Genomic DNA, 27,135 nt, shown 5'->3' on the forward strand with positions numbered 1-27,135 from the left:
CCAGGGGTGTTGGAGCTCTCAAGGCCTTTTTGGCCCCAGGCTGTTGGAGCTCTCAAGGCCCTTTTTGCCCCCAGGCTGGTGGAGCTCTCAAGGCCTTTTTTGGCCCCAGGCTGGTGGAGCTCTCAAGGCCTTTTTGGCCCCAGGCTGGTGGAGCTCCCAAGGCCTTTTTGGCCCCAGGGTGTTGGAGCTCTCAAGGCCTTCTCACCTCAGCTCCCTTCTGCAGCAGCAGCTCCACGCAGTCGGCGTCGGCCACCATGCAGGCACAGTGCAGGGGTTTGAGGGTCCCATGCATGCAGTTCACATCTGCACCCTGCCACAGAGAGGAGAACACCACCATGGCATCAGCAAACCCCACCAAGGGGACTTCACTTCCACCCCACTGGGAAAGGATCAGCAGCAGCCACAGGCAGAGGAATGATCCTGCAGGGGGAAGGCCTCCAAGAGCAGCTGCAGCCATCAATGGGAGCAGGGCACCGAGGGCTGGGGGCTGCCCTTGGCTCACAGCCCCCCCAGGAAGGCTGCAGGCTGGGGGGCAGAGGGGCTGGGAGCTGCCCCAAGGGAAAAGGAGCTGGGGGAGGGTTGGTGTCAGCAGCTGGAGAGGAGCCAGGGGGGTGCCCAGGGGGGCAAGGAGGCCACCAGCAGCCTGGGCTGGAGCAGCAGTGCTGTGGGCAGCAGCAGCAGGGGCAGGGATGGTGCCCCCGGGCTGGGCACTGGGGGGGGCACAGCTGGCAGCCTGGGGGGCAGCCTTGGGCTCCTCAGGGGCCAGGGAAGGGCAAAGGGAGCTGGGGGGGGAAGGGGCTGGGGCAGCAGGGGGGGGAAGGGGCTGGGGCAGCAGGGGGGGAAGGGGCTGGGGCAGCAGGGGGGGAAGGGGCTGGGGCAGCAGGGGGGGAAGGGGGCTGGGGCAGCAGGGGGGGAAGGGGCTGGGGCAGCAGGGGGGGGAAGGGGCTGGGGCAGCAGGGGGGGGGAAGGGGCTGGGGCAGCAGGGGGGGGGAAGGGGCTGGGGCAGCAGGGGGGGGAAGGGGCTGGGGCAGCAGGGGGGGGAAGGGGCTGGGGCAGCAGGGGGGGGAAGGGGCTGGGGCAGCAGGGGGGGGGAAGGGGCTGGGGCAGCAGGGGGGGGAAGGGGGCTGGGGCAGCAGGGGGGGGGGAAGGGGCTGGGGCAGCAGGGGGGGGAAGGGGCTGGGGGCAGCAGGGGGGGGGAAGGGGCTGGGGCAGCAGGGGGGGGGAAGGGGCTGGGGCAGCGGGGGGGGGAAGGGGCTGGGGGAGAGGGCTGGGGAGGAGCAGCTGAGGGAGCTGGGGGGGGGTTGAGGCTGGAGAAGAGGAGGCTGAGGGGAGACCTCCTGGCTCCCTGCAAGTGCCTGAGAGGAGCCTGGAGCCAGGGAGGGGTTGGGCTCTGGGGGCCAGGACCAGAGGAGATGGCCTCAGGCTGCCCCAGGGCAGGCTCAGCTTGGCCCTGGGGAGAAACTTCTGCCCTGGAAGGGTTCTGCAAGCCCGGCCCAGGCTGCCGAGGCAGGCAGGAAAAGCAGCAGCTGCCCAAGGGCCGCCGGTGAGGCTCTGGAACGCCCTGAGCTGCCCTGGGAGCTGCAGCCCCTGGTGGGACACAGCCCCGGGCTGAACGCGGGGGGCCTGGCTGGCATCTCCGAGGAGGTTCAAAAGGCTCCGCGGAGGCTTTGCCTCCCAAAGTCGCCCTCCGCAGGGCTCAGACTTCGCCACGACCCTCCCGTGGCAGCTCCGGGATCCCTCCTCCGAGGGGCTAAGGGCCGCCCGGGGGCTCTGACCTTGCCGATGAGATCCTCCACGTTGTCCCGGGGGAAGGAGCGGATGGCAGCGATGGTGCGGATGAGCCGCTCCGACAGCGAGTACTTGCTCTGGATACTCTGCATGATGTACCACATAGTGCGGCCCGGCCGGCAGCTGCTTCCTCCTCCTCCTCCTCCTCCTCATGCCCCGGGCGGCCCCCCCCGAGCCCCCGGCGCCGGGCCCCGAAGGGCCGCACACACACACAGCCTGGATGCGGCGGGGCCGGGCGGGAAGAGGCGCACCGAGAGCCGTGGGGAGGAACGGAGGGGCCCAGGGGAGGGTTTGTGGGAGGGCCGGAAAGGGCTCGGGGCTGTCCCGGGGGGGTCGCCGCGGTCCCGGCAAGGCCGCGCCAGGCCCTGAGCGAGGCGGAAGCCGGAAGCCGCCGCCGCAACCCGAGCGTGACGTCATGGCGTAGCGACGCAAGCAGGGTGGAGATGGATCCCCGGCCAATCGGCTCCCGGCGTCCCTCAAGGTCCCGCCTTCTTCCGCGTTTAAGGTGGTCCCGCCCCCTCGCTCCCCTCCAATCGCCCGCTGTGCGCTCCAGTAAATCCCGCCCCCCTCCCGCCTCTCCACCAATCCGCGCTCTCTCTCTGCAGCCCCAGGGTTCCGGTGGCCCCAGCCATGACCCTGGGGACCGCCCCACGCCCCGGGGCTGTTATCGCTATGGCGACGCCTCCTGGGGCACCCTTGGGGGTGGGCCTGAGCCGGTGGGGACAATGGGGGCTAGGGGACACCGCGGGGGCTGGGGGACACCGCGGGGGCCCAGTGCTGAGTGGTGCCTGAGTGCCTTTGTGAGGGTGGCACTGGGGTGTCCCTCTAGGGGTGGCACTGGGGTGTCCCTCTAGGGGTGGCACTGGGGTGTCCCTGTGCTGGGTGGCACTGGCAGGGCGCTGCCAGGGCCATCGAGGTGCCCCTGCGGGGGGGTGACATCGCGGTGTCCCTTTGAGGGTGACACCAGAGCGTCCCTGTGACCCCGGCCTGGCCTCTCCCCTGGGTGCCCCTGGGGTGCTGCTGTGCGGGCGACACTCTGCTGTCCCTGCTCCCAGTGACACCGCCGGGCCCCCCCCGAACACACCAGGGCAGGGCAGGGGACACCCCAACACCCCCCCCAGGAACACCAGAGGGGGACACCCCAACACCCCCCAGGAACACCAGAGGGGGACACCCCAACACCCCCCCCGGAACACCAGAGGGGGACACCCCAACACTCCCCCCAGGAACACCAGAGGGGGGACACCCCAACACCCCCCTCAGGAACACCGGAGGGGGGACACCCCAACACCCCCCTCCCCCCCCGGAACGCCAGTAGGGGGCACCCCGCCCCCCGCTATGGTCACGCCGAGATGTGGGGAGGGGGCACCTCAACTGCCCCCCAACCCCCCACCCCCCCCCTCCAGACACACTGTGGGGGGAGGCGGAACCCTCCGACCTCCCCAGCCCCTCCTTGTCCCATCCCCCGCCGCGGGGGGGCTGGGGGTGTCCCCTCCCCGTGGCGATGCTTGGGGGGGGGGGGTGGGTGGGGGTCGTGGAGGGGTGTGTGTGTCCCCCCCCCCACCCCGGTCACGGCGGCTGCGAGCGGCCGTGCGGGAGGTCGCTTCCCCGCACCGCTCCCCGCTCCGCCCCGCAGCCGATCCCCGCCGGCACCGGGACCCCCACCCCGGGACCCCCACCCCGGGACCCCCGCAGCGGTGAGTCCGGACCGACCCCGCTCCCCCCCTCCCCCCCACCAAGGAAAAATGGAGGGCGGACGACCCCCGCCCCCTCCCCCAGGCTCCTTCCCCTTCCTTTTCCTCTTCCCGACGATGGCGACGATGCTCGGGGGGAGCCAAGACCCCCGCACGCCTCCCCCCCCTCATTCTGGGGGGGGTCCAAGATGTCCTCACGCTGCCGGGATGGGGACGGGGACGCTTCAGGCTCCCCCCCTGGCTTTGGTGCCCCCTCCCTTAGCATCAGGAGAGGAAACTGAGGCACGGGGTGGGGGGGGACCGGGGCGCCCCCAATTTGGGGTAGGGACAGGACCCCCCCCCTTGAGGTGCAGCCGGGAGCCTCCCACTTTGGGGTGCAGCCGGGACCCCCTTCTTTGGCTGTAGCCAGGACCCCACACACACTTTGGGGTGCAGCCGGGACCCCCCCAGCGTGAGGTGCCCCTCCCCCCCCCCCCATCACCCCCTCTCCTTCTCCACTCCCCGCCCCGGGCAGCGCCCCCGGACCTGAGCCTGCCGGGACAGCAGCGATGGACACCAAGGGGGAGCTGTCCCCACGGGACACCCCCCAGGACCCCACTCAGGACCCCCCCCGGGACCCAGAGCTGCCAGAGGAGACCTCCGCAGGTGAGCCCCCCCGGACTCCCCACCCCCAGCGGCCAAGAGAGGAGAGGAGGAGCTGGCACCAGGGGGTGGGGAAGGGGGGACAGGGCTGGGGAGGGGACAGAGAGCCTGGGGAAGGGACATGGGGAGCAGGGAAGGGACATTGGGGAGCAGGGAGGGACATTGGGGAGTAGGGAAGGGACATTGGGGAGCAGGGAGGGACATGGGGAGCAGGGAAGGGACATGGGGAGCAGGAAGGGACATTGGGGAGCAGGGAAGGGACATTGGGAGCAGGGAAGGGACATTGGGGAGCAGGGAAGAGACATTGGGGAGCAGGGAAGGTGCAGGGGGAGCAGGGAAGAGACATTGGGGAGCAGGGAAGGTGCAGGGGGAGCAGGGAAGAGACATTGGGGAGCAGGGAAGGGACATGGGGAGCAGGAAGGGGCATTGGGGAGCAGGGAAGGGACATTGGGGAGCAGGGAAGGTGCAGGGGGAGCAGGAAAGGGACATTGGGGAGCAGGGAAGGGACATGGGGAGCAGGAAGGGGCATTGGGGAGCAGGGAAGGGACATTGGGGAGCAGGGAAGGTGCAGGGGGAGCAGGAAAGGGACATTGGGGAGCAGAGAAGGTGCAGGGGGAGCAGGGAAGGGACATTGGGGAGCAGGGAAGGTGCAGGGGGAGCAGGGAAGAGACATTGGGGAGCAGGGAAGGGACATGGGGAGCAGGAAGGGGCATTGGGGAGCAGGGAAGGGACATTGGGGAGCAGGGAAGGTGCAGGGGGAGCAGGGAAGGGACATTGGGGAGCAGGAAGGGACATTGGGGAGCAGGGAAGGTGCAGGGGGAGCAGGGAAGGGACATTGGGGAGCAGGAAGGGACATTGGGGAGCAGGGAAGGTGCAGGGGGAGCAGGAAGGGACATGGGGAGCAGGAAGGGACATTGGGAGCAGGGAAGGGACATGGGGGAGCAGGGAGGGACATTGGGGAGCAGGGAAGGGACATGGAGAGCAGGGAAGGTGCAGGGGGAGCAGGAAGGGACATGGGGAGCAGGGAAGGTGCAGGGGGAGAAGGGAAGGGACATTGGGGGAGCAGGGAAGGGACATTGGGGAGCAGGAAGGGACATGGGGAGCAGGGAACGGACATGGGGAGCAGGAAGGGACATTGGGGAGCAGGGAAGGGACATGGGGAGCAGGAAGGGACATGGGGAGCAGGGAAGGTGCAGGGGGAGCAGGAAGGGACATGGGGAGCAGGGAGGGAGATGGGGAGCAGGGAAGGGACATGGGGGGAGCAGGGAGGGACATGGGGGAGCAGGGAAGGGACATGGAGAGCAGGGAAGGTGCAGGGGGAGCAGGGAAGGGACATGGGGAGCAGGGAAGGGACATGGGGAGCAGGGAAGGTGCAGGGGGAGCAGGGAAGGGACATTGGGGAGCAGGGAAGGGTTATGGAGAGCAGGGAAGGTGCAGGGGGAGCAGGGAAGGGACATGGGGAGCAGGGAAGGTGCAGGGGGGGAGCAGGGAAGGGACATTGGGAGCAGGGAGGGACATGGGGGAGTAGGAAGGGACATGGGGAGCAGGGAGGGAGATGGGGAGCAGGGAAGGGACATGGGGGAGCAGGGAGGGACATGGGGGAGCAGGGAAGGGACATGGAGAGCAGGGAAGGTGCAGGGGGAGCAGGGAAGGGACATTGGGGAGCAGGGAAGGGTTATGGAGAGCAGGGAAGGTGCAGGGGGAGCAGGGAAGGGACATTGGGGAGCAGGGAAGGGACATTGGGGAGTAGGGAAGGGACATTGGGGAGCAGGAAGGGACATGGGGAGCAGGGAAGGTGCAGGGGGAGCAGGAAAGGGACATGGGGAGCAGGAAGGGACATGGGGAGAAGGGAGGGAGATGGGGAGCAGGGAAGGGACATGGGGAGCAGGAAGGGAGATGGGGAGCAGGGAAGGGACATTGGGGAGCAGGAAGGGAGATGGGGAGCAGGGAAGGTGCAGGGGGAGCAGGGAAGGGACATGGGGAGCAGGGAGGGAGATGGGGAGCAGGGAAGGTGCAGGGGGAGCAGGGAAGGGACATGGGGAGCAGGAAGGGAGATGGGGAGCAGGGAAGGTGCAGGGGGAGCAGGGAAGGGACATGGGGAGCAGGGAGGGAGATGGGGTGCAGGGAAGGGACATGGGGAGCAGGAAGGGACATTGGGGAGCAGGGAAGGGACAGGGGGAGCAGGGAAGGTGCAGAGGGAGCAGGAAGGGACATGGGGGGGGCAGGGAGGGACATTGGGGAGCAGGAAGGGACATTGGGGAGCAGGGAGGGACATGGGGAGCAGGGAAGGTGCAGGCAGGATGAGGAAGACCCCGAGGGGTGGCATCCCTGGTCCTGTCCCCACACCTCCAGTGCCACCTGTCCCCATGCCACTGGTGCCACCCATCCACATAGCCCTGGTGTCACCTGTACCCCCGATGCCACCTAGCCCATGCCACTGGTGCCACCCACACCCCGAGTGCCACCTCTCCTGATGCCCTTGGTGCCACCCATCCACATGGCCCTAGTGTCACCTATGCCTACACCCCCAATGCCACCTATCCCCGTGCCACCAGTGCCATCTGTCCCCACGCTCCTGGTACCACCTGTCCCCACATGCCTGATGCCACCTATGCCCAATGGCACCTGTCCCCATGCCCTTGGTGCTACCCATCCCTATACCCCCAATGCCACCTAGCCCATGCCACTGGCACCACCCATCCCTATACCCCCAATGCCACCCAGCCCATGCCACCCATCCCCACGTCCCCGCTGCCACCTATCCCCATGCCCTCAGTGCCACCCATCTCCATGTCCCCACTGCCACCTGTCCCCATTCCACTGGTGCCACCCATCCCCATGTCCCAAATGCCACCTGTCCCCATGCCACTGGTGCCACCCATCCCTTTACCCCCAATGCCACCCAGCCCATGCCACCCATCCCCACGTCCCCCGCTGCCACCTGTCCCCATGCCCTCAGTGCCACCCATCTCCATGTCCCCACTGCCACCTGTCCCCATTCCACTGGTGCCACCCATCCCCATGTCCCCATTGCCACCTGTCCCCATGCCCTCAGTGCCACCCATCCCCACATCCCCAGTGCCACCTGTCCCCATGCCCTTGGTGCTACCCATCCCTATACCCCCAATGCCACCTAGCCCATGCCACTGGCACCACCCATCCCTATACCCCCAATGCCACCCAGCCCATGCCACCCAGCCCCACGTCCCCGCTGCCACCTATCCCCATGCCCTCAGTGCCACCCATCTCCATGTCCCCACTGCCACCTGTCCCCATGCCACTGGTGCCACCCATCCCCATGTCCCAAATGCCACCTGTCCCCATGCCACTGGTGCCACCCATCCCTTTACCCCCCAATGCCACCCAGCCCATGCCACCCATCCCCACGTCCCCGCTGCCACCTGTCCCCATGCCCTCAGTGCCACCCATCCCCACGTCCCCAGTGCCACCTGTCCCCATGCCCTCAGTGCCACCCATCCCCACGTCCCCACTGCCACCTGTCCCCATGCCCTTGGTGCTACCCATCCCTATACCCCCAATGCCACCCAGCCCATGCCACCCAGCCCCACATCCCTGGTGCCACCTGTCCCCATGCCACTGGTGCCACCCATCCCCATGTCCCCGCTGCCACCTGTCCCCATGCCCTCAGTGCCACCCATCTCCATGTCCCCACTGCCACCTGTCCCCATTCCACTGGTGCCACCCATCCCCATGTCCCAAATGCCACCTGTCCCCATGCCACTGGTGCCACCCATCCCTTTACCCCCAATGCCACCCAGCCCATGCCACCCATCCCCACGTCCCCACTGCCACCTGTCCCCATGCCCTCAGTGCCACCCATCCCCATGTCCCCAATGCCATCTGTCCCCATGCCCCTCGGTGCCACCCACCCCAGCGCCCCCCCCTCGGCACGCCATGCCACCCGGTGCCCATCTCTGCCCGCAGCCCACCCCCTCCCACCGCCGCCCTCCTCCGGCCGCCTGCCGGCCAGGTCCCCCCGCAAAGCGGCGGCGCCCCGGGGGGGCCCCGCGGGGCTGAAGGAGCTGCTGGGGCTGCGCGGCGGGGGCCGCCCGCGCCCCACGATCTGCGGCGAGTGCGGGAAGGGCTTCAGCCGCAGCTCGGACCTGGCTCGGCACCGGACCACCCACACGGGCGAGCGGCCCTACCGCTGCGCCGCCTGCGGCAAAGCCTTCAGCCAGAGCTCCAACCTGGCCACCCACCGGCGGATCCACACCGGCGAGAAGCCCTACGGCTGCGCCCACTGCGGGAAGCGCTTCAGCGAGAGCTCGGCGCTCGTCCAGCACCAGCGGACCCCACACCGGCGAGCGGCCCTACGGCTGCGCCGACTGCGGGCGGCGCTTCAGCGTCAGCTCCAACCTGCGCCGCCACCGCCGCACGCACGGCCGCCAGGGGGCGCCGCACGCCTGCCCCCCGCTGCGGCCACGGCTTCCGCCTCAAGGCGCAGCTGCGGCGCCACCAGAAGCTGCACGCAGAGGGCTGAGCGGGGAGCGGGGCCGGGGCCGGGGCCGGGGGCCGGGGCCGGGGGGAGGATGAGGGTGGGATGGGGTAGGGATGGAGAGACCGGGATGGGGATGGTGGGATGGGGATGGAGATGATGGGATGGGCATGGAGAGACCGGGATGGGGATGGAGAGATCAGGATGGGGATATTGGGATGGGGATGTTGGGATGGGGATAGAGAGACTGGGATGGAGAGTTGGAATGGGGATGGAGAAACCAGGATGGGGATGCTGGAAGGGGGGGTGGAGAGACCAGGATGGGGACAGTGGGATGGGGGTGGAGAGACCAGGATGGGGATAGTGGGATGGGGGTGGAGAGACTCTTGGGATGTGGGAATGGAGATGATGGGATGGGAATGGAAATGCTGGGATGGGGATGTTGGGATGGGGATGGAGAGAGCAGGATGGGGATGGAGAGAGCAGGATGGGGACATGGATGGGGATGTTGGGATGGGGATAGAGAGACTGGGATGGAGAGGTTGGAATGGGGATGGAGAAACCAGGATGGGGACACTGGGATGGGGATGGAGAGACCAGGATGGGGATATTGGAATGGGCATGGAGAGACCAGGAATGGGATAGAGAGACCAGGATGGGGACAATGGGATGGGGATGTTGGGATGAGGATAGAGAGACTGGGATGGAGAGACCAGGATGGGGATGGTGGGATGGGGATGGAGATGATGGGATGGGCATGGAGAGACCAGGATGGGGATGGAGAGACCAGGATGGGGATAGTGAGATGGGGATGGAGAGACTTTTGGGATATGGGAATGGAGATGATGGGATGGGAATGGAAATGCTAGGATGGGGATGTTGGGATGGGGATGGAGAGAGCAGGATGGGGACATGGATGGGGATGTTGGGATGGGGATAGAGAGACTGGGATGGAGAGGTTGGAATGGGGATGGAGAAACCAGGATGGGGATGCTGGAAGGGGGGTGGAGAGACCTGGAAGGGGACAGTGGGATGAGGAAGGAGAGACTCTTGGGATATGGGAATGAAGATGATGGGATGGGAATGCAAAGGCTGGGATGGGGATAGTGGGATGGGGATGGAGAGACCAGGATGGGGACACTGGGATGGGGATGGACAGAGCAGGATGGGGATGGAGAGAGCAGGATGGGGACATGGATGGGGATGTTGGGATGGGGATAGAGAGACTGGGATGGAGAGGTTGGAATGGGGATGGAGAAACCAGGATGGGGATGCTGGGAGTGGGGTGGAGAGTCCAGGATGGGGACAGTGGGATGGGGATGGAGAGACCAGGATGGGGATGTTGGGATGGGGATGGAGAGACTCTTGGGATATGGGAATGGAGATGATGGGATGGGGATGGAGAGACCAGGATGGGGACACTGGGATGGGGATGTTGGGATGGGAATAGAGAGACTGGGATGGAGAGGTTGGAATGGGGATGGAGAAACCAGGATGGGGACAGTAGGATGGGGATGGAGGGACCAGGATGGGGACCAGGACCTCAGGATGGGGACCCCAGGATGAGGACATTGAGGCTGGGTTGGACATGGAGATGCCAGGATGGGGCCCGGGCCGGTGGCACAGGGACACCAGGATGGGGACAGTGATGCTGGAATGGAGTTGGTGACACCAGGATGGGCACTGGGATGGGGGCAGGGACCCTGGGGGTGGGGACAGCAGCAGGGGGTGGCCTTTGGGGTGCAGCCCCAGCAAGGGGGCACAGCTCTGCTGGAGGCATCAATAAAGGTCCCCAAGCAGCACCCAGCCTTGTGCCACCTGTGGCTCCCACGTCACCCCACTGGTGCCACCCACACCAGTGCCACCCACACCAGTGCCACCCACATTTGGGGGGGGGGGGAATGACACTGGGCAGCTCTGGGAGGGCACTGGGCAGTTTTGGGGGGACTGGGCAATGCAGGGGGGGCACTGGGAAGCTCTGGGGTGTGTACTGGGAAGCGTTGGGCATGAACTTGGGCAACTGTGGAGGGCTGCTTGGCAACCTGGGGCAGGGGAAGGGGGCACAGGGCAGCTCCTGGGGGGCACTGGGCAGCTCCTGAGGGGTTGGGGGGTGGGGGAAGGGGGGCACCCACACTGGCACCACCACACCAGTAGCCACCCCCAACCCCCCCCAACACCAGTACATCCCCCCCAGGTCCACAACCCTCCCTGGGGCAATGCCCACTCCCCCCCCCATTGCACCCACATCCCCCTCCAGGGGGGGAAGTACAGGAGGAGATCCCCTGGAGCACCCCAAAACCCATAGCCTGGGGCTGAACTGGTCTGGACTGGGCTGTACTAGGCTAGACTGGGCTGGACTGGGCTGGGAGCATTCCCAGTGCAGCTCTTGCATAATTCCCAGCTGCTTTAGGGGGGTTAATGGAAGAGATCCCCTGGAGCACCCCAAAACCCATAGCCTGGGGCTGGACTGGGCTGAACTGGGCTGAACTGGGCTGGACTGGGCTGGACTGGGCTGGACTGGACTGGGATCATCCCCAGGGCAGCTCTTGCATAATTCCCATCCACTTTGGGGGGGTTAAAGGAAGAGATCCCCTGGAGCACCCCAAAACCCATAGCCTGGGGCTGAACTGGACTGGACTGGGCTGGACTGGGCTGGACTGGGCTGGGAGCATTCCCAGTGCAGCTCTTGCATAATTCCCAGCTGCTCTGGGGGGGGTTAAAGGAAGAGATCCCCTGGAGCACCCCAAAATCCATGGCCTGGGGGCTGAACTGGGCTGAACTAGGCTGGACTGGGCTGAACTGGGCTAGACTGGGATGAACTGGGATGGATTGGGAGCATTCCTAGGGTGGCTGTTGCTTAATTCCCAACCCTTCTGCTGGAAGGAACACAGAGAGGAGGAGATCACCTGGAGCACCCCAAAACCCACAGCCTGGGGGCTGAACTGGGCTGAACTGGGCTAGACTGGGATGAACTGGACTGGACTGGACTGGGATCATCCCCAGGGCAGCTCTTGCATAATTCCCAGCATATTTGGGGGGGTAAAAGGAAGAGATCCCCTGGAGCACCCCAAAACCCATAGCCTGGGTCTGAACTGGCCTGAACTGGGCTGGACTGGACTGGACTGGGCTGGGATCATTCCCAGGGCAGCTCTTGCATAATTCCCAGCTGCTTTGGGGGGGTTAAAGGAAGAGAACACCTGGAACACCCCAAAACCCATAGCCTGGGGGCTGGACTGGGCTAGACTGGGCTGAACTGGGCTGAACTGGGCTGGACTGGGCTGGGAGCATTCCCAGTGCAGCTCTTGCATAATTCCCAGCTACTTTGGGGGGGTTAATGGAAGAAATCCCCTGCAGCACCCCAAAACCCATAGCCTGGAGGCTGGACTGGGCTGAACTGGGCTGAACCAAGCTGGACTGGGCTGAACTAGGCTAGACTGGGCTGGACTGGGCTGGACTGGGCTGGACTGGACTGGGAGCAATCCCAGTGCAGCTCTTGCATAATTCCCAGATGCTTTGGGGGGGTTAAAGGAAGGGAACCCCTGGAGCACCCCAAAACCCATAGCCTGGGGGCTGGACTGGGCTGGACTGGGCTGCACTGGGCTAGACTGGGCTGAACTGGGCTGGACTGGACTGGGAGCATTCCCAGTGCAGCTCTTGCATATTTCCCAGCTACTTTGGGGGTGTTAATGGAAAAAATCCGCTGGAGCACCCCAAAACCCATAGCCTGGGGGCTGAACTGGGCTGAACTGGGCTGAACTGGGCTGGACCGGGCTGGGATCATTCCCAGGGCAGCTCTTGCATAATTCCCAGCTGCTTTGGGGGGGTTAAAGGAAGAGATCCCCTGGAGCACCCCAAAACCCATGGCCTGGGGGCTGAACTCGGCTGAGCTGGGCTGGACTGGGCTGGACTGGGCTGAACTGGGCTGGACTGGGCTGAACCAGGCTGGACTGGGATGAACTGGACTGGACTGGGATGAACTGGGCTGGACTGGGCTGGACTGGGCTGGGATCATTCCAAGTGCAGCTCTTGCATAATTCCCAGCTACTTTGGGGGGGTTAATGGAAGAGATCCCCTGGAGCACCCCAAAACCCTTAGCCTGGGGGCTGAACTGGGCTGAGCTGGGCTGAACTGGGCTGGACTGGGATGAACCAGGCTGGACTGGGCTGGACTGGGCTGGACTGGGCTGAACTGGGCTGGGATCATTCCCAGTGCAGCTCTTGCATAATTCCCAGCTACTTTGGGGGGGTTAAAGGAAGAGATCCCCTGGAGCACCCCAAAACCCATAGCCTGGGGGCTGAGCTGGGCTGGACTGGGCTGGACTGGGCTGAGCTAGGCTAGACTGGCATGAACTGGGCTGGGAGCATTCCCAGTGCAGCTCTTGCATAATTCCAAGCTGCTTTGGGGGGTTAAAGGAAGAGAACCTCTGGAGCACCCCAAAACTCATAGCCTGGGGGCTGGACTGGGCTGAACTGGGCTGAGCTGGGCTGGACTGGGCTGGACTGGGCTGAACTGGGCTGGACTGGGCTGGGAGCATTCCCAGGGCAGCTCTTGCATAATTCCCAGCTACTTTGGGGGGGTTAAAGGAAGAGATCCCCTGGAGCACCCCAAAACTCATAGCCTGGGGGCTGAACTGGGCTGAACTGGGCTGGACTGGGCTGAACCAAACTAGACTGGGCTGAACTGGGCTGAACTGGGCTGAACTGGGGTGGACTGGGCTGGGATCATCCCCAGTGCATCTCTTGCATAATTCCCAGCTGCTTTGGGGGGGTTAAAGGAAGAGAACCCCTGGAGCACGCCAAAACCCTTAGCCTGGGGGCTGAACTGGGCTGAGCTGGGCTGAACTGGGCTGGACTGGGATGAACCAGGCTGGACTGGCCTGAACTGGGCTGGACTGGACTGGACTGGGCTGGGATCATTCCCAGTGCATCTCTTGCATAATTCCCAGCTGCTTTGGGGGGGTTAAAGGAAGAGAACCCCTGGAACACCCCAAAACCCATAGCCTGCGGGCTGGACTGGGCTAGACTGGGCTGAACTGGGCTGAACTGGGCTGGACTGGGCTGGGAGCATTCCCAGTGCAGCTCTTGCATAATTCCCAGCTACTTTGGGGGTGTTAATGGAAGAAATCCCCTGCAGCACCCCAAAACCCATAGCCTGGAGGCTGGACTGGGCTGAACTGGGCTGAACCAAGCTGGACTGGGCTGAACTAGGCTAGACTGGGCTGAACTGGGCTGGACTGGGCTGGGAGCATTCCCAGTGCAGCTATTGTATAATTCCCAGCTACTTTGGGGGTGTTAATGGAAGAGATCCCCTGGAGCACCCCAAAACTCATAGCCTGGGGCTGAACTGGGCTGGACTGGGCTGGACTAAACTAGACTGGGCTGAACTGGGATGAACTGGGATGATCTGGGCTGGACTGGGCTGGACTGGGCTGGGAGCATTCCCAGGGCAGCTCTTGCATAATTCCCAGCTGCTTTGGGGGGGGTTAAAGGAAGAGAACCCCTGGAACACCCCAAAACCCATAGCCTGGGGGCTGGACTGGGCTGAACTGGGCTGAACTAGGCTAGACTGGGATGAACTGGGCTGGACTGGGCTGAACTGGGCTGGGATCATCCCCAGGGCAGCTCTTGCATAATTCCCATCCACTTTGGGGGGGTTGAAGGAAGAGATCCCCTGGAGCACCCCAAAACCCATAGCCTGGGGCTGAACTGGACTGGACTGGGCTGGGAGCATTCCCAGTGCAGCTCTTGCATAATTCCCAGCTGCTTTGGGGGGGTTAAAGGAAGAGATCCCCTGGAGCACCCCAAAATCCATGGCCTGGGGGCTGAACTGGGCTGAACTAGGCTAGACTGGGATGAACCAGTCTGGACTGGGTTGAACTGGGATGAACTGGGCCGAGCTGGGCTGGACTGGACTGGGAGCATTCCCAGTGCAGCTCTTGCATAATTCCCAGCTGCTTTGGGGGGGTTAAAGGAAGAGATCACCTGGAGCACCCCAAAACTCATAGCCTGGGGGCTGAACCGGGCTGGGCTGGGCTGGACTGGGCTGGACTAAACTAGACTGGGCTGAACTGGGCTGAACTGGGCTGAACTGGGCTGCACTGGGCTGAACTAGGCTAGACTGGGATGAACTGGGCTGGACTGGGCTGGGAGCATTCGCAGTGCAGCTCTTGCATAATTCCCAGCTGCTTTGGGGGGTTAAAGGAAGAGAACCCCTGGAGCACCCCAAAACCCATAGCCTGGGGGCTGGACTGGGCTGAACTGGGCTGAACCAAGCTGGACTGGGCTGAACTAGGCTAGACTGGGCTGGACTGGGCTGAACTGGGCTGGACTGGACTGGGAGCTTTCCCAGTGCAGCTCTTGCATAATTCCCAGCTGCTTTGGGGGGTTAAAGGAAGAGAACCCCTGGAGCACCCCAAAACCCATAGCCTGCGGGCTGAACCGGGCTGGGCTGAACTGGGCTGGACTGGGCTGAACTGGGCTGAACTGGGCTGGACTGGACTGGGACCATCCCCAGTGCAGCTCTTGCATAATTCCCATCCACTTTGGGGGTGTTAAAGGAAGAGATCCCCTGGAGCACCCCAAAACCCATAGCCTGGGGGCTGAACTGGGCTGGACTGGGCTGGACTGGTATGAACTGGGCTGGACTGGACTGGACTGGGATCATTCCCAGGGCAACTCTTGCATAATTCCCAGCTGCTTTGGGGGGGGGTTAAAGGAAGATATCCCCTGGAGCACCCCAAAACCCATAGCCTGGAGGCTGAACCGGGCTGGACTGGGCTGGACTGGGCTGAACTAAACTAGACTGGGCTGAACTGGGCTGGACTGGGCTGGGATCATTCCCAGGGCAGCTCTTGCATAATTCCCAGCTGCTTTGGGGGGTGTTAAAGGAAGAGAACCCCTGGAGCACCCCAAAACTCATAGCCTGGGGGCTGAACCGGGCTGAACCGGGTTGAGCTGGGCTGAACTGGGCTGGACTGGGCTAGACTGGGCTGGACTGGGCTGGACTGGGCTGGGAGCATTCCCAGGGCAGCTCTTGCATAATTCCCATCTGCTTTGCGAGGGGTTAATGGAAGAGATCCCCTGGAGCACCCCAAAACCCATAGCCTGGGGCTGAACTGGGCTGAACTGGGCTGAACTGGGCTGGACTGAGCTGGACTAGGCTAGACTGGGATGAACTGGGCTGAACTAGGCTGAACTAGGCTGAACTGGGTTGAACTGGGCTGGACTGGACTGGGATCATCCCCAGGGCAGCTCTTGCATAATTCCCAGCTACTTTGGGGGGGTTAAAGGAAGAGATCCCCTGGAGCACCCCAAAACCCATAGCCTGGGGGCTGAACTGGGCTGGACTGGGCTAGACTGGGATGAACCAGGCTGGACTGGGCTGGACTGGGATGAACTGGACTGGACTGAGCTGGGAGCATTCCCAGTGCAGCTCTTGCATAATTCCCAGCTGCTTTGGGGGGGGGTTAAAGGAAGATATCCCCTGGAGCACCCCAAAACCCATAGCCTGGGGGCTGGACTGGGCTGGGCTGGACTGGGCTGGACTGGGCTGAACTAAACTAGACTGGGCTGAACTGGGCTGGACTGGGATCATCCCCAGGGCAGCTCTTGTATAATTCCCATCCACTTTGGGGGTGTTAAAGGAAGAGATCCCCTGGAGCACCCCAAAACCCATAGCCTGGGGGCTGAGCTGGGCTGGGCTGGACTGGGCTGGACTGTGATGAACCAGGCTGGAGTGGACTGGACTGGGCTGGGAGCATTCCCAGTGCAGCTCTTGCATAATTCCCATCCACTTTGGGGGGGTTAAAGGAAAAGATCTCCTGGAGCACCCCAAAACTCATAGCCTGGGGGCTTAACCGGGCTGAACCGGGTTGAGCTGGGCTGAACTGGGCTGGACTGGGCTGGACTGGGCTGAACTGGGCTGGACTGGGCTGGGAGCATTCCCAGGGCAGCTCTTGCATAATTCCCAGCTACTTTGGGGGGGTTAATGGAAGAGATCCCCTGGAGCACCCCAAAAACCATAGCCTGGGGGCTGAGCTGGGCTGAACTGGGCTGGACTGGGCTGAACTGGGCTGGACTGGGCTGGACTGGGCTGATCTGAACGCGTTCCCAGCGCGGCTGTTGCATAATTCCCAAGCCTTTAGCCGCGGGGGGGGGTGGAACCCGCGGGGCTGGCACCGGAGCCGTTACACAAAGCAAGGCTTGGCGGGAGGCGGGGGGGGGGATGGGGGGGGGGATGTTTTCTTTTGGGGGGCGGGAGGGGAGTCCCGACTGTACCTTCCCCCCTCCCCCCGCCCAAATTCCCCCTCCGCAGTTCCTCGGCCTGGGAATTTCTCCCGGCAGGAACAAAACGAAGCCAGGAAGGGGCTGAGCCCTTCCCCCCCCCCCCCCCCCCCTTTCCCTCTCCTTCTCCTTCCCCCCCCCGCGGTTTATTTTCCGCTTGGCTTTTGGCGGCGGGGGGGGGGAGCGTTAGGATTTGGAGGGGTGGGTTTTAGGGGTTGGGGGGGTGGGGGGGTGGATCTGGAGCCGGGGGGGGGTGTTGCCACCATTCCCACCTCCCACTTCCCACTTCCCCCAGCATCCGGCGGGGACTGGGCTGAGCCTGGGACCTTCCTGTCCCTCCCCCCCCCGGGCACCAACCCTCCCGCAGCCCCCCTCAAAACAACACACACCCCCCCCCCCCAAACCCCCCTCAGCCCCCAAACCCCCGGCCCGAACCCCCCTCCTTTAAAATCATCCCACCTCCCCCTTCCTCCATCCCCCCGTTTCCCCCCCTACCCACCCCCCAAATCCTCCGCCCCCCCTCCCCCCCCAGCCAGCATCCAGCCCCCAGCGAGCGGTGAGTGGGGAGAAAGGAAGGGGGGGGAGGGGAGGAGGAGGAGGAGGAGGAAGAGAGGGAGGCGAAATGGGGGGGGGGGCGCTGATGGATGAGCCTCTGGATGAAAGTGGGGACCCCCCCTCACCTCCTCGAGGCGACGAAGGGGGTCTCCTGTGTGTCCCCCCCCCTCCGCGAACCGGGGGGTGATGATGGCGATGATTTGGGGAGGGGGGCTCGGAGCCTTTTGGGGTTCCTTTGTGTTTCGCGGCCACGGCGCTGCGACCCCCCCCCCCAAAAAAACACGATAAATGGGGGGGGGGGAGGGGAGGAAACTGAGGCAGGGAGAGAGGATTTGATGGGGGGGGGGGCGGGGGGGGGCGCTTCGAACGTCTATTCCCTTCCCCCCCCCCCCCAGCTCCGGGCTGATGCTGCGAGACTCCTTCCCCCCCCCCCCCCCCCAAATGTGCCGCGGGGGGGGGGTCGTAAATGTGGGGAGGGGGTTCCGCCTGCCTCCCCCCCCCCCCCCAAAAATATAGGGCGGGAAGCGGCTCGCGCCCCTCTTTTTGTGCCCCCTCCCCCCCCCGTAGGTTTTTTTTTGGGGGGGGGGGGGCGCTGCTTAGTTGAAGGGGAAAGGATCCGGGGGGAGGGGGGCGGCCCCGGGGGGGGGGGGGTGGGGGGCGGGGGCTGACATTTGCCCCCCCCCATAAAAGCCAACCCAACTCTGAGCAGGGCCCCAAGGGCTGGGGGGGGGGCAGAGTTGCGGTGGGGGTGGGGGGGCTGGGTGGCGGGGGGGGGCACTGGGCAGCCTGGGGGGGGGCACAGGGCAGCTGGGGGGGGGCCACTGAGTGCTTTTAGGGGGGGGTCTCCTGGCACCCCCAGATATTGGCAGAGGCACTTTTGGGGGGGGGGCTGGGGGGCAGTTTGCAGCCCCCCCCACCCTCACCCCCCCCCGTGCAGATCCCGGGGGGGGGGGGCAAGTGACCCTAACCCCCTCCCCCCCCTCCCCCCCCCAAAGCATTTTGTGGGCTCCCCCTCCCCCAAGATCTTGGGGGGGCATCGAGTGCAGAGCAGCAGCAGGGGGACCCCCGAGACCCCCGGGGGGGGGGGGAGGGGGGGGGCAGGTACGGGGGGGGGCGGGGCTAAGGAATGGGGGGGGCAGAGAGGGATTTGGGGGTGCACAAGGGGGGGGCTTAGTTTGAGGGTGCAGTGAGGGGGGGGTAATTTTGGGGGGGTGGTTCTATGTTTTGGGGGGGCTCTGGGTTTGGGGGCAGGGTCTGAGTTTTGGAGGGGCTGGTTTGGGGGGCTGGTTTTGGGGGGGGCTCATTTGGGGGTCTGGTGGGGGGGGTTGGTTTTGGGAGGTGTCTGCTTTGGGGGGCTCATTTGGGGTCTGGTTTGGGGGGGTCTGTTCTGGGGGTTCTGTTTTGGGGGAGTTTGGGGGGTCTGGTTTGGGGGTTCTGTTTTGGGGGGGTTGGGTTTGGGGGGGCTGGTGTGGGGGGGTTGCTTTTGGGGGGTGTCTGGGGGGCTCATTTGGGATCTGGTTTTGGGGGGGTCTGGTTTGGGGGGGTCTGGTTTGGGGGGCTGATTTGGGGGGGCTGGTTTGGGGGGGTTGGTTTGGGGGGGCTGGTTTTGGGGGGTCTGATTTGGGGGGGTCTGGTTTGGGGGGCTGATTTGGGGGGGCTGGTTTGGGGGGGCTGGTTTGGGGAGGGCTGGTTTTGGGGGGTCTGATTTGGGGGGGCTCATTTGGGGTCTGGTTTGGGGGGGGTCTGGTTTGGGGGGGTATGTTTGGGGGGCTGGTTTTAGGGGGTTGGTTTGGGGGGGCTGATTGGGGGGTCTGATTTGGGGGGGGCTCATTTGGGGTCTGGTTTGGGGGGGTTGGTTTGGGGGGGTTGGTTTGGGGGTGGCTGGTTTTGGGGGTTGGTTTGGGGGGGCTGATTGGGGGGGTCTGATTTGGGGGGGCTCATTTGGGGTCTGGTTTGGAGGGGTTGGGTTTGGAGGGGCTGGTTTGGGGGAGTCTGGTTTGGGGGGGTCTGATTTGGGGGGGCTCATTTGGGGGTCTGGTTTGGGGGGGTTGGGTTTGGAGAGTTGGTTTTGGGGGGTCTGGTTTTGGGGGGATTGGTTTGGGGGGGTCTGTTTTGGGGGTGTCTGGTTTGGGGGGGCTGGTTTTGGGGTTCTGTTTTGGGGGGTCTGGTTTGGGGTGGTTGGTTTGGGGGGCTGGTTTGGGGGGGCTGGTTTTGGGGGGTCTGGTTTTGGGGGGTGTCTGCTTTGGGGGGGCTCATTTGGGGTCTGGTTTGGGGGGGTCTGGTTTTGGGGGGGTTGGTCTGGGGAGGTCTGGGGGTTCTGGTTTGGGGGGGGTTGGTTTTGGGGGGCTGGTCTGGGGGTTCTGGTTTGGGGTTCTGGGTTTGGGGGGGTTGGTTTGGGTGGTCTGGTTTGGGGGGGGTCTGTTCTGGGGGTTCTGGTTTGGGGGTCTGCTTTGGGGGTGTCTGGTTTGGGGGGGTTGGTTTGAGGGGCTGGTTTGGGGGGGCTGGTCTGGGGGGGTCTGGTTTGAGGGTTCTGTTTTGGGGGGTTGGTTTGGGTGGTCTGTTCTGGGGGTTCTGGTTTGGGGGGGCTGGTTTTGGGGGGTTGGTTTGGGGGGGTTGGTTTTGGGGGGGCTGGTCTGGGGGTCTGATTTGGGGGGGCTGGATTGGGGTGTCTGGTTTGGGGGGGGTTGGTTTGGGGGGCTGCTTTGGGGGGTCTGGTTTTGGGGGGTGTCAGCTTTGGGGGGCTCATTTGGGGTCTGCTTTGGGGGGGGCTGGTTTGGGGGAGTTGGTTTGGGGGATTCTGTTTTGGGGGAGTTTGGGGGGACTGGTTTTGGGGGGCTGGTCTGGGGGGTCTGATTTGGGTGTCTGGTTTTGGGGGGTCTGGTTTGGGGGGGGTCTGTTCTGGGGGTTCTGGTTTGGGGGGGCTGGTTTTGGGGGGCTGGTTTTGGGGGGCTGGTTTTGGGGGGCTGGTCTGAGGGGGGCTGGTTTGGGGGTTCTGGTTTGGGGGGGTTGGGTTTGGGGGGGTTGGTTTGGGGGTGCTGGTGTGGGGGGGTTGCTTTTGGGGGGTGTCTGCTTTGGGGGGGCTCATTTGGGATCTGGTTTGGGGGGTCTGGTTTGGGGGCTGGTTTTGGGGTGTCTGGTTTGGGGGGCTGGTTTTGGGGGGTCTGATTTGGGGGGGCTCATTTGGGGTCTGGTTTGGGGGTTCTGGTTTGGGGGTTTGATTTTGGGGAGGTTGGTTTGGGGGGCTGGTTTTGGGGGGGCTGCTTTGGGGGGGTCTGGTTTGGGGGTGTCTGTGGGTTTGGGGGGGGTCTGCTTTTGGGGGGGCCTGGTTTTGGGGGGTCTGGTTTGGGGGTCTGTGGTTTGGGGGGGTCTATTGGGGGGTCTATGTTTGAGGGTGTGTTTGGGGGTGTCTATGTTTGGGGGTGTCTATGGCTTGGGGGTGCCTGTGTTTGGGGGTGTCCATGGTTTGGGGGTGTCTATGGCTTGGGGGTGTCTGTATTTAGAGTTGTCTGTATTTGGTGGTGTCCATGGTTTGGGGGTGTCTGTGGTCAGGGGGGGTCTATGGGGGGGGTCTATGTTTGAGGGTGTGTTTGGGGGTGTCTGTGTTTGGGGGGTGTCTATATTTGGGGGTGTCTATGTTTAGGGGTGTCTGTGGTTATGGGGTGTCTGTGGTTTAGGGGTGTCTGTGTTTGGGGGTGTCTGTGGGGGGTGTCTGTGTTTGGGGGTGCCTATATTTGGGGGTGTCTGTTTGGGGGTGTCTATGTTTGGGGGTGTCTATGGCTTGGGGGTGCCTGTGTTTGGGGGTGCCTGTGGTTTTGGGGTGTCTATGGGGGTATCTATATTTGGGGGTGTCTGTGTTTGCTGGTGTCTATGGTTTGGGCGTGTCTATATTTGGGGGTGTCTATATTTGGGGGTGTCTATGGCTTGGGAGTGTCTATGTTTGGGGGTGTCTGTGGTTTGGGGATGTCTATGGTTTGGGGGTGTCTGTGCTTGGGGGTGTCTATGTTTGGGGGTGTCTGTGTTTGGGGGTGTCTGTGGTGTCTGTGGTTTGGGGGCTATGTTTGGGGGGGCTCTCTGGTTTTGGGGGGTGTCTGATTTTTTGGGGGGAGAGTCTCTGGTTTTGGGGGGTCTGTGTTTGGGGGTGTCTGTATTTGGGGGTGTCTGTTTGGGGGTGTCTTTGTTTGGGGGTGTCCATGGCTTGGGGGTGTCTATGGTTTGGGGGTGTCTATGACTTGGGGGTGTCTGTGTTTCAGGGTGTCTGTGTTTGGGGGCTATGTTTGGGGGTGTCTGTGTTTGGGGGTGCCTGAGGTTATGGGGTGTCCATGGTTTGGGGGTGTCTATGGCTTGGGGGTGTCTGTGTTTCAGGGTGTCTGTGTTTGGGGGCTATGTTTGGGGGTGTCTGTGTTTGGGGGTGCCTGAGGTTATGGGGTGTCCATGGTTTGGGGGGTGTCTATGGCTTGGGGGTGTCTGTGTTTGGGGGCTATGTTTGGGGGCTATGTTTGGGGGTGTCTGTGTTTGGAGTTGTCTGTATTTGGGGGTGTCCATGGTTTGGGGGTGTCTATATTTGAGGGTGTCTATGTTTGAGGGTGTCTGTATTTGGGGGTGTCGCTGGTTATGGGATGTCTTTGTTTGGGGGTGTCTATGGCTTGGGGATGTCTATGGTTTGGGGGTGTCTGTGTTTGGGGGTGTCTGTGGTTATGGGGTGTCTGTGTTTGGGGGTGTCTATGTTTGGGGGTGTCTGTGTTTGGGGGTCTGTGGTTATGGGGTGTCTGTGTTTGGGGGTGTCTATATTTGGGGGTGTCTTGCTTGAGGGTGTCTGTGGTTTGGGGGTGTCTGTGTTTGGGGGTGTCCATGGTTTGGGGGTGTCTATATTTGGGGGTGTCTATATTTGGGGGTGTCTGGGGGTGTTTGTGGTTTGGGGGCTATGTTTGGGGGGGGTCTCTGGTTTTGGGGGGGTCTGTGGTTTTGGGGGTGTCTTTACGTGGGGGGGGTGTCTATGTTTGGGGGGTGTTTATGCTTTTGGGGTGTCTGTGGTTTTGGGCCCCGTGGCTCGCGGGGGTTGGGGGCTGAGTGCTCCTTGCTGCCCTCTAGCGGCAGCGCCCCGCAGCTGCCCGCATGGAGCAGGAGGAGCCCTGCGTGGTGGAGCTGCAGGACTCCGATGAGGAGGACCTGGTGCGGAGAGTCTACATCGGTGAGGGGGGGGGGGACCCCGGCCCGAGGGTGGGGGGGCTGGAACCAAGGCTGGGGGCTGGGGGGCAGGCTGTCATCACGGGGGGGGGGCTGCTTGTCCCCGTGGGGAAAGGGAAGTTGTCTCCATGGGGGGAAGGTTTGTCCCTGTGTGGAGTGGGTTCTGACCCCCTGGAGGAGGGCTTGCACCCCTGGGGGGGGGGGGGGGGAGTGTCTCATAATGGGGGGGGGGGGGTCTTGCCCCCCATAGCAGGGGGTGGTTCTTGTCCCCCCAGGGGGGGATTCTTGTCCCCATAGGGGGGGTTCTGCTCCCCACCCCGGGGGGGCTGTCCCTGCAGTGGGGGTTCAGTCCCTATGGGAGGGGGTTTGTCCCCAGGGTGGGGGTCTTGTCCTCGGGGGGGGTTCTTGTCCCCATGGAGGAGGCTCTGGCCCCTTGAGGCAATGGGGGGGGGGGGGTTCTTGTCCCCAATGGGGGGGGCTCCTTGTCCCCAATGGGGGGGGTGGTTGTGTCTCCATTGGAGGGGGGGGCTGCCTTCATGGGGGGGGCTTCTGTCCCCATGGGGGAGGGGGGCTCTTGTCCCCATAGGAGGAAGAATACTCCTGGGGGGGGGGGACTCTGTCCCCATGGGAAGCTGGGGGTGTCCTCATGGGAGGGGGTTTAGTCCCCATGGGGGTGGGGGGATGTCCCCACAGGGGGGGGTCAGTCCTCATGGGAGGGGGTTTGTGCCCATGGGGGGAGGTTCTTGGCCCCACATGGGGGTGGGGGGGTGGTTTCCTACCCCCTCCTGATCGTCCTCCTGCCCCTCCCCCTCAGCTGATGACGGCATCGGCATCGTGAGCGACTGTGAGGAGGTCCTGCCCCACGACATCATCCAGACCGTGATCCCCCACAGCCCCCCTGCCCCCAGACCCAAGAAACGGGGGGGGCGGGGGAGGGTCCCCGGCCAGCTCCGGCGCTGGGGGAGGAGCTGCTGCCACCTCCGCCGTGGCTTTTGTGGTGGAAGACGAAGAAGAAGGAGAAAGCCTCGGGGCGGTGGGGGGGAGGGGAGGAGGAGGAGGAGGAGGTGGTCCCCGGGGCGGGGGGTCGCCAGCGGCCCCTTCATCTGCAACGAGTGCGGCAAGAGCTTCAGCCACTGGTCCAAGCTGCTGCGGCACCAGCGCACCCACACCGGTGAGCGGCCCAGCACCTGCGGCGAGTGCGGGAAGAGCTTCAGCCAGAACTCCCACCTGGTGCAGCACCGCCGCACCCACACCGGCGAGAAGCCCTACAGCTGCGGCCACTGCGGCAAGAGCTTCAGCTGGAGCTCCAACCTCATCCAGCACCAGCGCATCCACACCGGCGAGAAGCCCTACAGCTGCGGGCAGTGCGGCAAGAGCTTCACGCAGAGCAAGAACCTCATCAAGCACCAGCGCACCCACTCGGCCGCCCGCCCCTACCGCTGCCCCCAGTGCGGCCGCGGCTTCGCCCAGAGCACCCACCTGCAGAAACACCAAAGGGTCCACGCCGCCCGCGGGCAGCAGCCCCCCACCCTCCCCCCGGCCTGCCCCGACTGCGGCCAGAGCTGCCGGGACGGGGCGGAGCTGGAGCGGCACCGAGCGCAGCAGCACGGCCAGGAGCCCTTCATCTGCGTGGAGTGCGGGGAGAGCTTCGCCCGCAGCGCCACCCTCAACCGCCACAAGCGCGTCCACAAGCCGCTGTTTGCCCGCTGAGGGCGGGAGGGGGCGGGCCTGAGGGCGTGGGGAGGCGGCGGCGGCGGCGGCGGCGGAGCGGAGCTCGGGGGCGGCAGGGGAGAGCTGGCACGGAGCTCGGGGACATGGGGATGTGGAGCTCACAGATGAGGGAACGTGGAGACCTGGAGATGGAGATGTGAAGGGGGTGGAGCTCACGGACCTGGGGACACAGAGCTCCTGGACATGGAGATGTGAGGGTGTGGAGCTCCTGGATGTGGGGACATGGAGCTCATGGACGTGAGGACATGGAGCTGGGATGGTGTAGAGCTCCTGGGCATGAGATGAAGCTCATGGACCTGGGGACACAGAGGTGTGGTGGTGTGGAGCTCATGGACACAAGGACATGAGGACATGAAGCTCCTGGACACAGGGACATGAAGGTGTGATGGTGTGGAGCTCATGGATGTGGGGACATGGAGCTGGGATGGTGTAGAGCTCCTGGGCATGAGGGGATGAACCTCTTGGACCTGGGGACATGGAGCTGGGATGGTGTGGAGCTCCTGGGCATGAGGAGATGAAGCTCATGGACCTGGGGACTCAGAGGTGTGATGATGTGGAGCTCATGGACGTGGGGACATGGAGCTGGGATGGTGTAGAGGTCCTGGGCATGAGGGGATGAACCTCTTGGACCTGGGGACACAGAGGTGTGGTGGTGTGGAGCTCATGGACATAGGGACATGGAGCTCCTGGCTGGGGGAACATGGAGCTGATGGAGATGGAGATGTGGTGGTGTGGAGTTTGTGGGCATGGGAAGGTGGAGGTGGTGGTGGGGGGAAGGGGGAGCTGTGATGGGGGGACAGCTCCAGGCCCTGGGGAGCTCATGGACATGGGGACATGGAGGGATGGTGGCATGGAGCTCAGGCACGTGGGGAGGGCTTGGGGTGGAGGTTGTGGACAGATGGGGGTAGAGGTCAGGCACAGAGGGCTAGGGTGGTGTGGAGCTCATGGCCATGGGGCTGGAGCTCATGGTCATGGTGACACAGAGGTCAGGGGCAGAGGAAGTGTGCTGGGGCCAGGGGGAGGGGGTGGCACAGAGGTTATGGACAGGGGGACACTGCCAGGGAGCTCACAGCCACCTGGAGCAAGCTCAGGGCCTGGGGAGGAGGTGAGACCAAGCTGGAGGCCACAAGGCCGGGTGAGGGGGGCTTGGGGACGAGGTGACAGCAGCCCAGGGCCCACCACGACCATGCTGAGGGCAGGGGAACAAGGAGAGACCATGAGAGGCGACACCAGGAGGAGGGAAGGTGACAGAGAGCCTCCAAGGGCCTTGGGGACTCCCTCAGGGGTCAGCCCCAGGGCTGCCCCTTGTGGGGGGGGGGGGGACACACACTGGAGGGGAGAAGCCCTGGAGAGGCCTCAGCCCTGGGCTAAAAACTGTGGGAGGAAGGCAGAGAGGTAAGTGGGGGGAGGGCAAAAACCCTGCAAGGGAGCAGAGAACCCCGGGGTGGGGCCACAGAGTGCCAAAGGGGGGGGGGAAGGGGAGCACAGAAGCCCTGGAGGGAGGCACATGGTGGGGGGGAGGGGGAGGGTTGGGGGTGGGCAAAGAGGCTCTGGCAGGGGGGACACAAAAAGCCTGCAAGGGGTGAGGATAAAAAGCACCACGGGGGGGGTGGGGGAGGAGGCCAACTAAGGCCCTGCAAAGCTGGAGGGAGGAGCAGGGCCCCCAAATCACGTGGGCACAGAGCCCCCCCCCCAATCAAGAGCCCCTCCCCCCTCCCTCAGCCCCTCCCCCCCAGCCCCCCCAAGCCCCTCTGGCCTCCACAGCTCTTTATTCCAGGAGATGCTGCATACAAAAAGGGGAGGGGGGTGTGGGTGGAGAAGCAGGACTGGGATTTAAGGGGGGGCCCACACTGCACCCCAAGGCCCACCCCTCCCCCCCCCACCCAGCCAGTGATGGTGAGGAGGAGCCCTGAGGCTGAAGGCTAGGCCTTGGTGGTGGCTCCTTGGGCAGCTCCCAGGGCTGTCAGCTGCTGGATCTTCTGGCTCATCATTTCCACCACAGCTGGGGGGAGAGAGAGAAGGGGGTGAGGTGAGGGGGGGCTGGGAGGGTGGGGGGGGGCTGGGGGAGGGTGCCAGGGAGGTGGGGAGGGGGCTCTGACCCTGCTTCATGGCGTGCTTCTCCTGCAGGGCTGGTTGGATCTTCTCCATCTGCTTGGTCAGGAAGTCAACCTTGCGCTGGAAGAAGGCTCTGGCGGCTGTGGCACTCTGGGGGGAGAGAGGGGGGGAAGGGGGGAAGGGGGGGGAGGGTGAGGGGAGGGGAAGAGGGGAAAAGAAGGGAGAGGGGAAGGAGAAGAGGGGAAAAGAAGGGAGAGGGGAGGGGAAGAGGGAAGAGGGAAGAGGGGAGGGGAAGGAGAAGAGGGAAGAGGGAAGAGGGGAGGGGAAGGAGAAGAGGGAAGAGGGGAGGGGGGGAAGAAGAGGGAAGAGGGGAGGGGGGGAAGAAGAGGGAAGAGGGGAGGGGGGGGAAGAAGAGGGAAGAGGGGAGGGGGGGGAAGAAGAGGGAAGAGGGGAGGGGGGGAAGAAGAGGGAAGAGGGGAGGGGGGGAAGAAGAGGGAAGAGGGGAGGGGGGGAAGAAGAGGGAAGAGGGGAGGGGGGGGAAGAAGAGGGAAGAGGGGAGGGGGGGAAGAAGAGGGAAGAGGGGAGGGGGGGAAGAAGAGGGAAGAGGGGAGGGGGGGAAGAAGAGGGAGGGAGGGGAGGGGGGAAGCAGCAGAAGGCAGAGGGGGAGAGGGGAAAAAGCAGAAGGGAGAGAAGGAAGGGGGGGGAAGAAGAGGAAGAAAAGGGGAGGGGGGGAAGAAGAGGAAGAAAA

At 64.3% G+C, this 27,135-nt stretch overlaps 1 protein-coding gene, 1 long non-coding RNA gene and 1 pseudogene across 2 annotated transcripts; 1 reads left to right on the forward strand and 2 right to left on the reverse strand.

The window, feature by feature from the left end:
- Window positions 1-205: 205 nt before the first annotated feature.
- On the reverse strand, window positions 206-2,178 carry ASB8 (ankyrin repeat and SOCS box containing 8; the record flags this gene model as incomplete). Its single annotated transcript, XM_068171329.1, has 2 exons — window positions 1,776-2,178; window positions 206-310 (listed from the first exon to the last, which is right to left on the reverse strand). Coding segments are annotated over exons 1-2 (222 nt in total), but the record flags the coding sequence as incomplete, so codon positions are not given.
- A 1,183-nt stretch (window positions 2,179-3,361) lies between these two features.
- On the forward strand, window positions 3,362-25,047 carry LOC137461654 (zinc finger protein 345-like; annotated as a pseudogene).
- Window positions 25,048-26,084: 1,037 nt separating this feature from the next.
- On the reverse strand, window positions 26,085-26,693 carry LOC137461653 (uncharacterized). Its single transcript, XR_010993449.1, has 2 exons — window positions 26,432-26,693; window positions 26,085-26,334 (listed from the first exon to the last, which is right to left on the reverse strand). It is a non-coding gene; the product is annotated as an uncharacterized lncRNA (long non-coding RNA).
- Window positions 26,694-27,135: the final 442 nt, after the last annotated feature.

Source organism: Melanerpes formicivorus, unplaced genomic scaffold, assembly GCF_026170545.1.
Source record: "Melanerpes formicivorus ecotype bairdi unplaced genomic scaffold, bMelFor1.0.p_v2 SCAF_2786, whole genome shotgun sequence".
Taxonomy (NCBI): domain Eukaryota; kingdom Metazoa; phylum Chordata; class Aves; order Piciformes; family Picidae; genus Melanerpes; species Melanerpes formicivorus.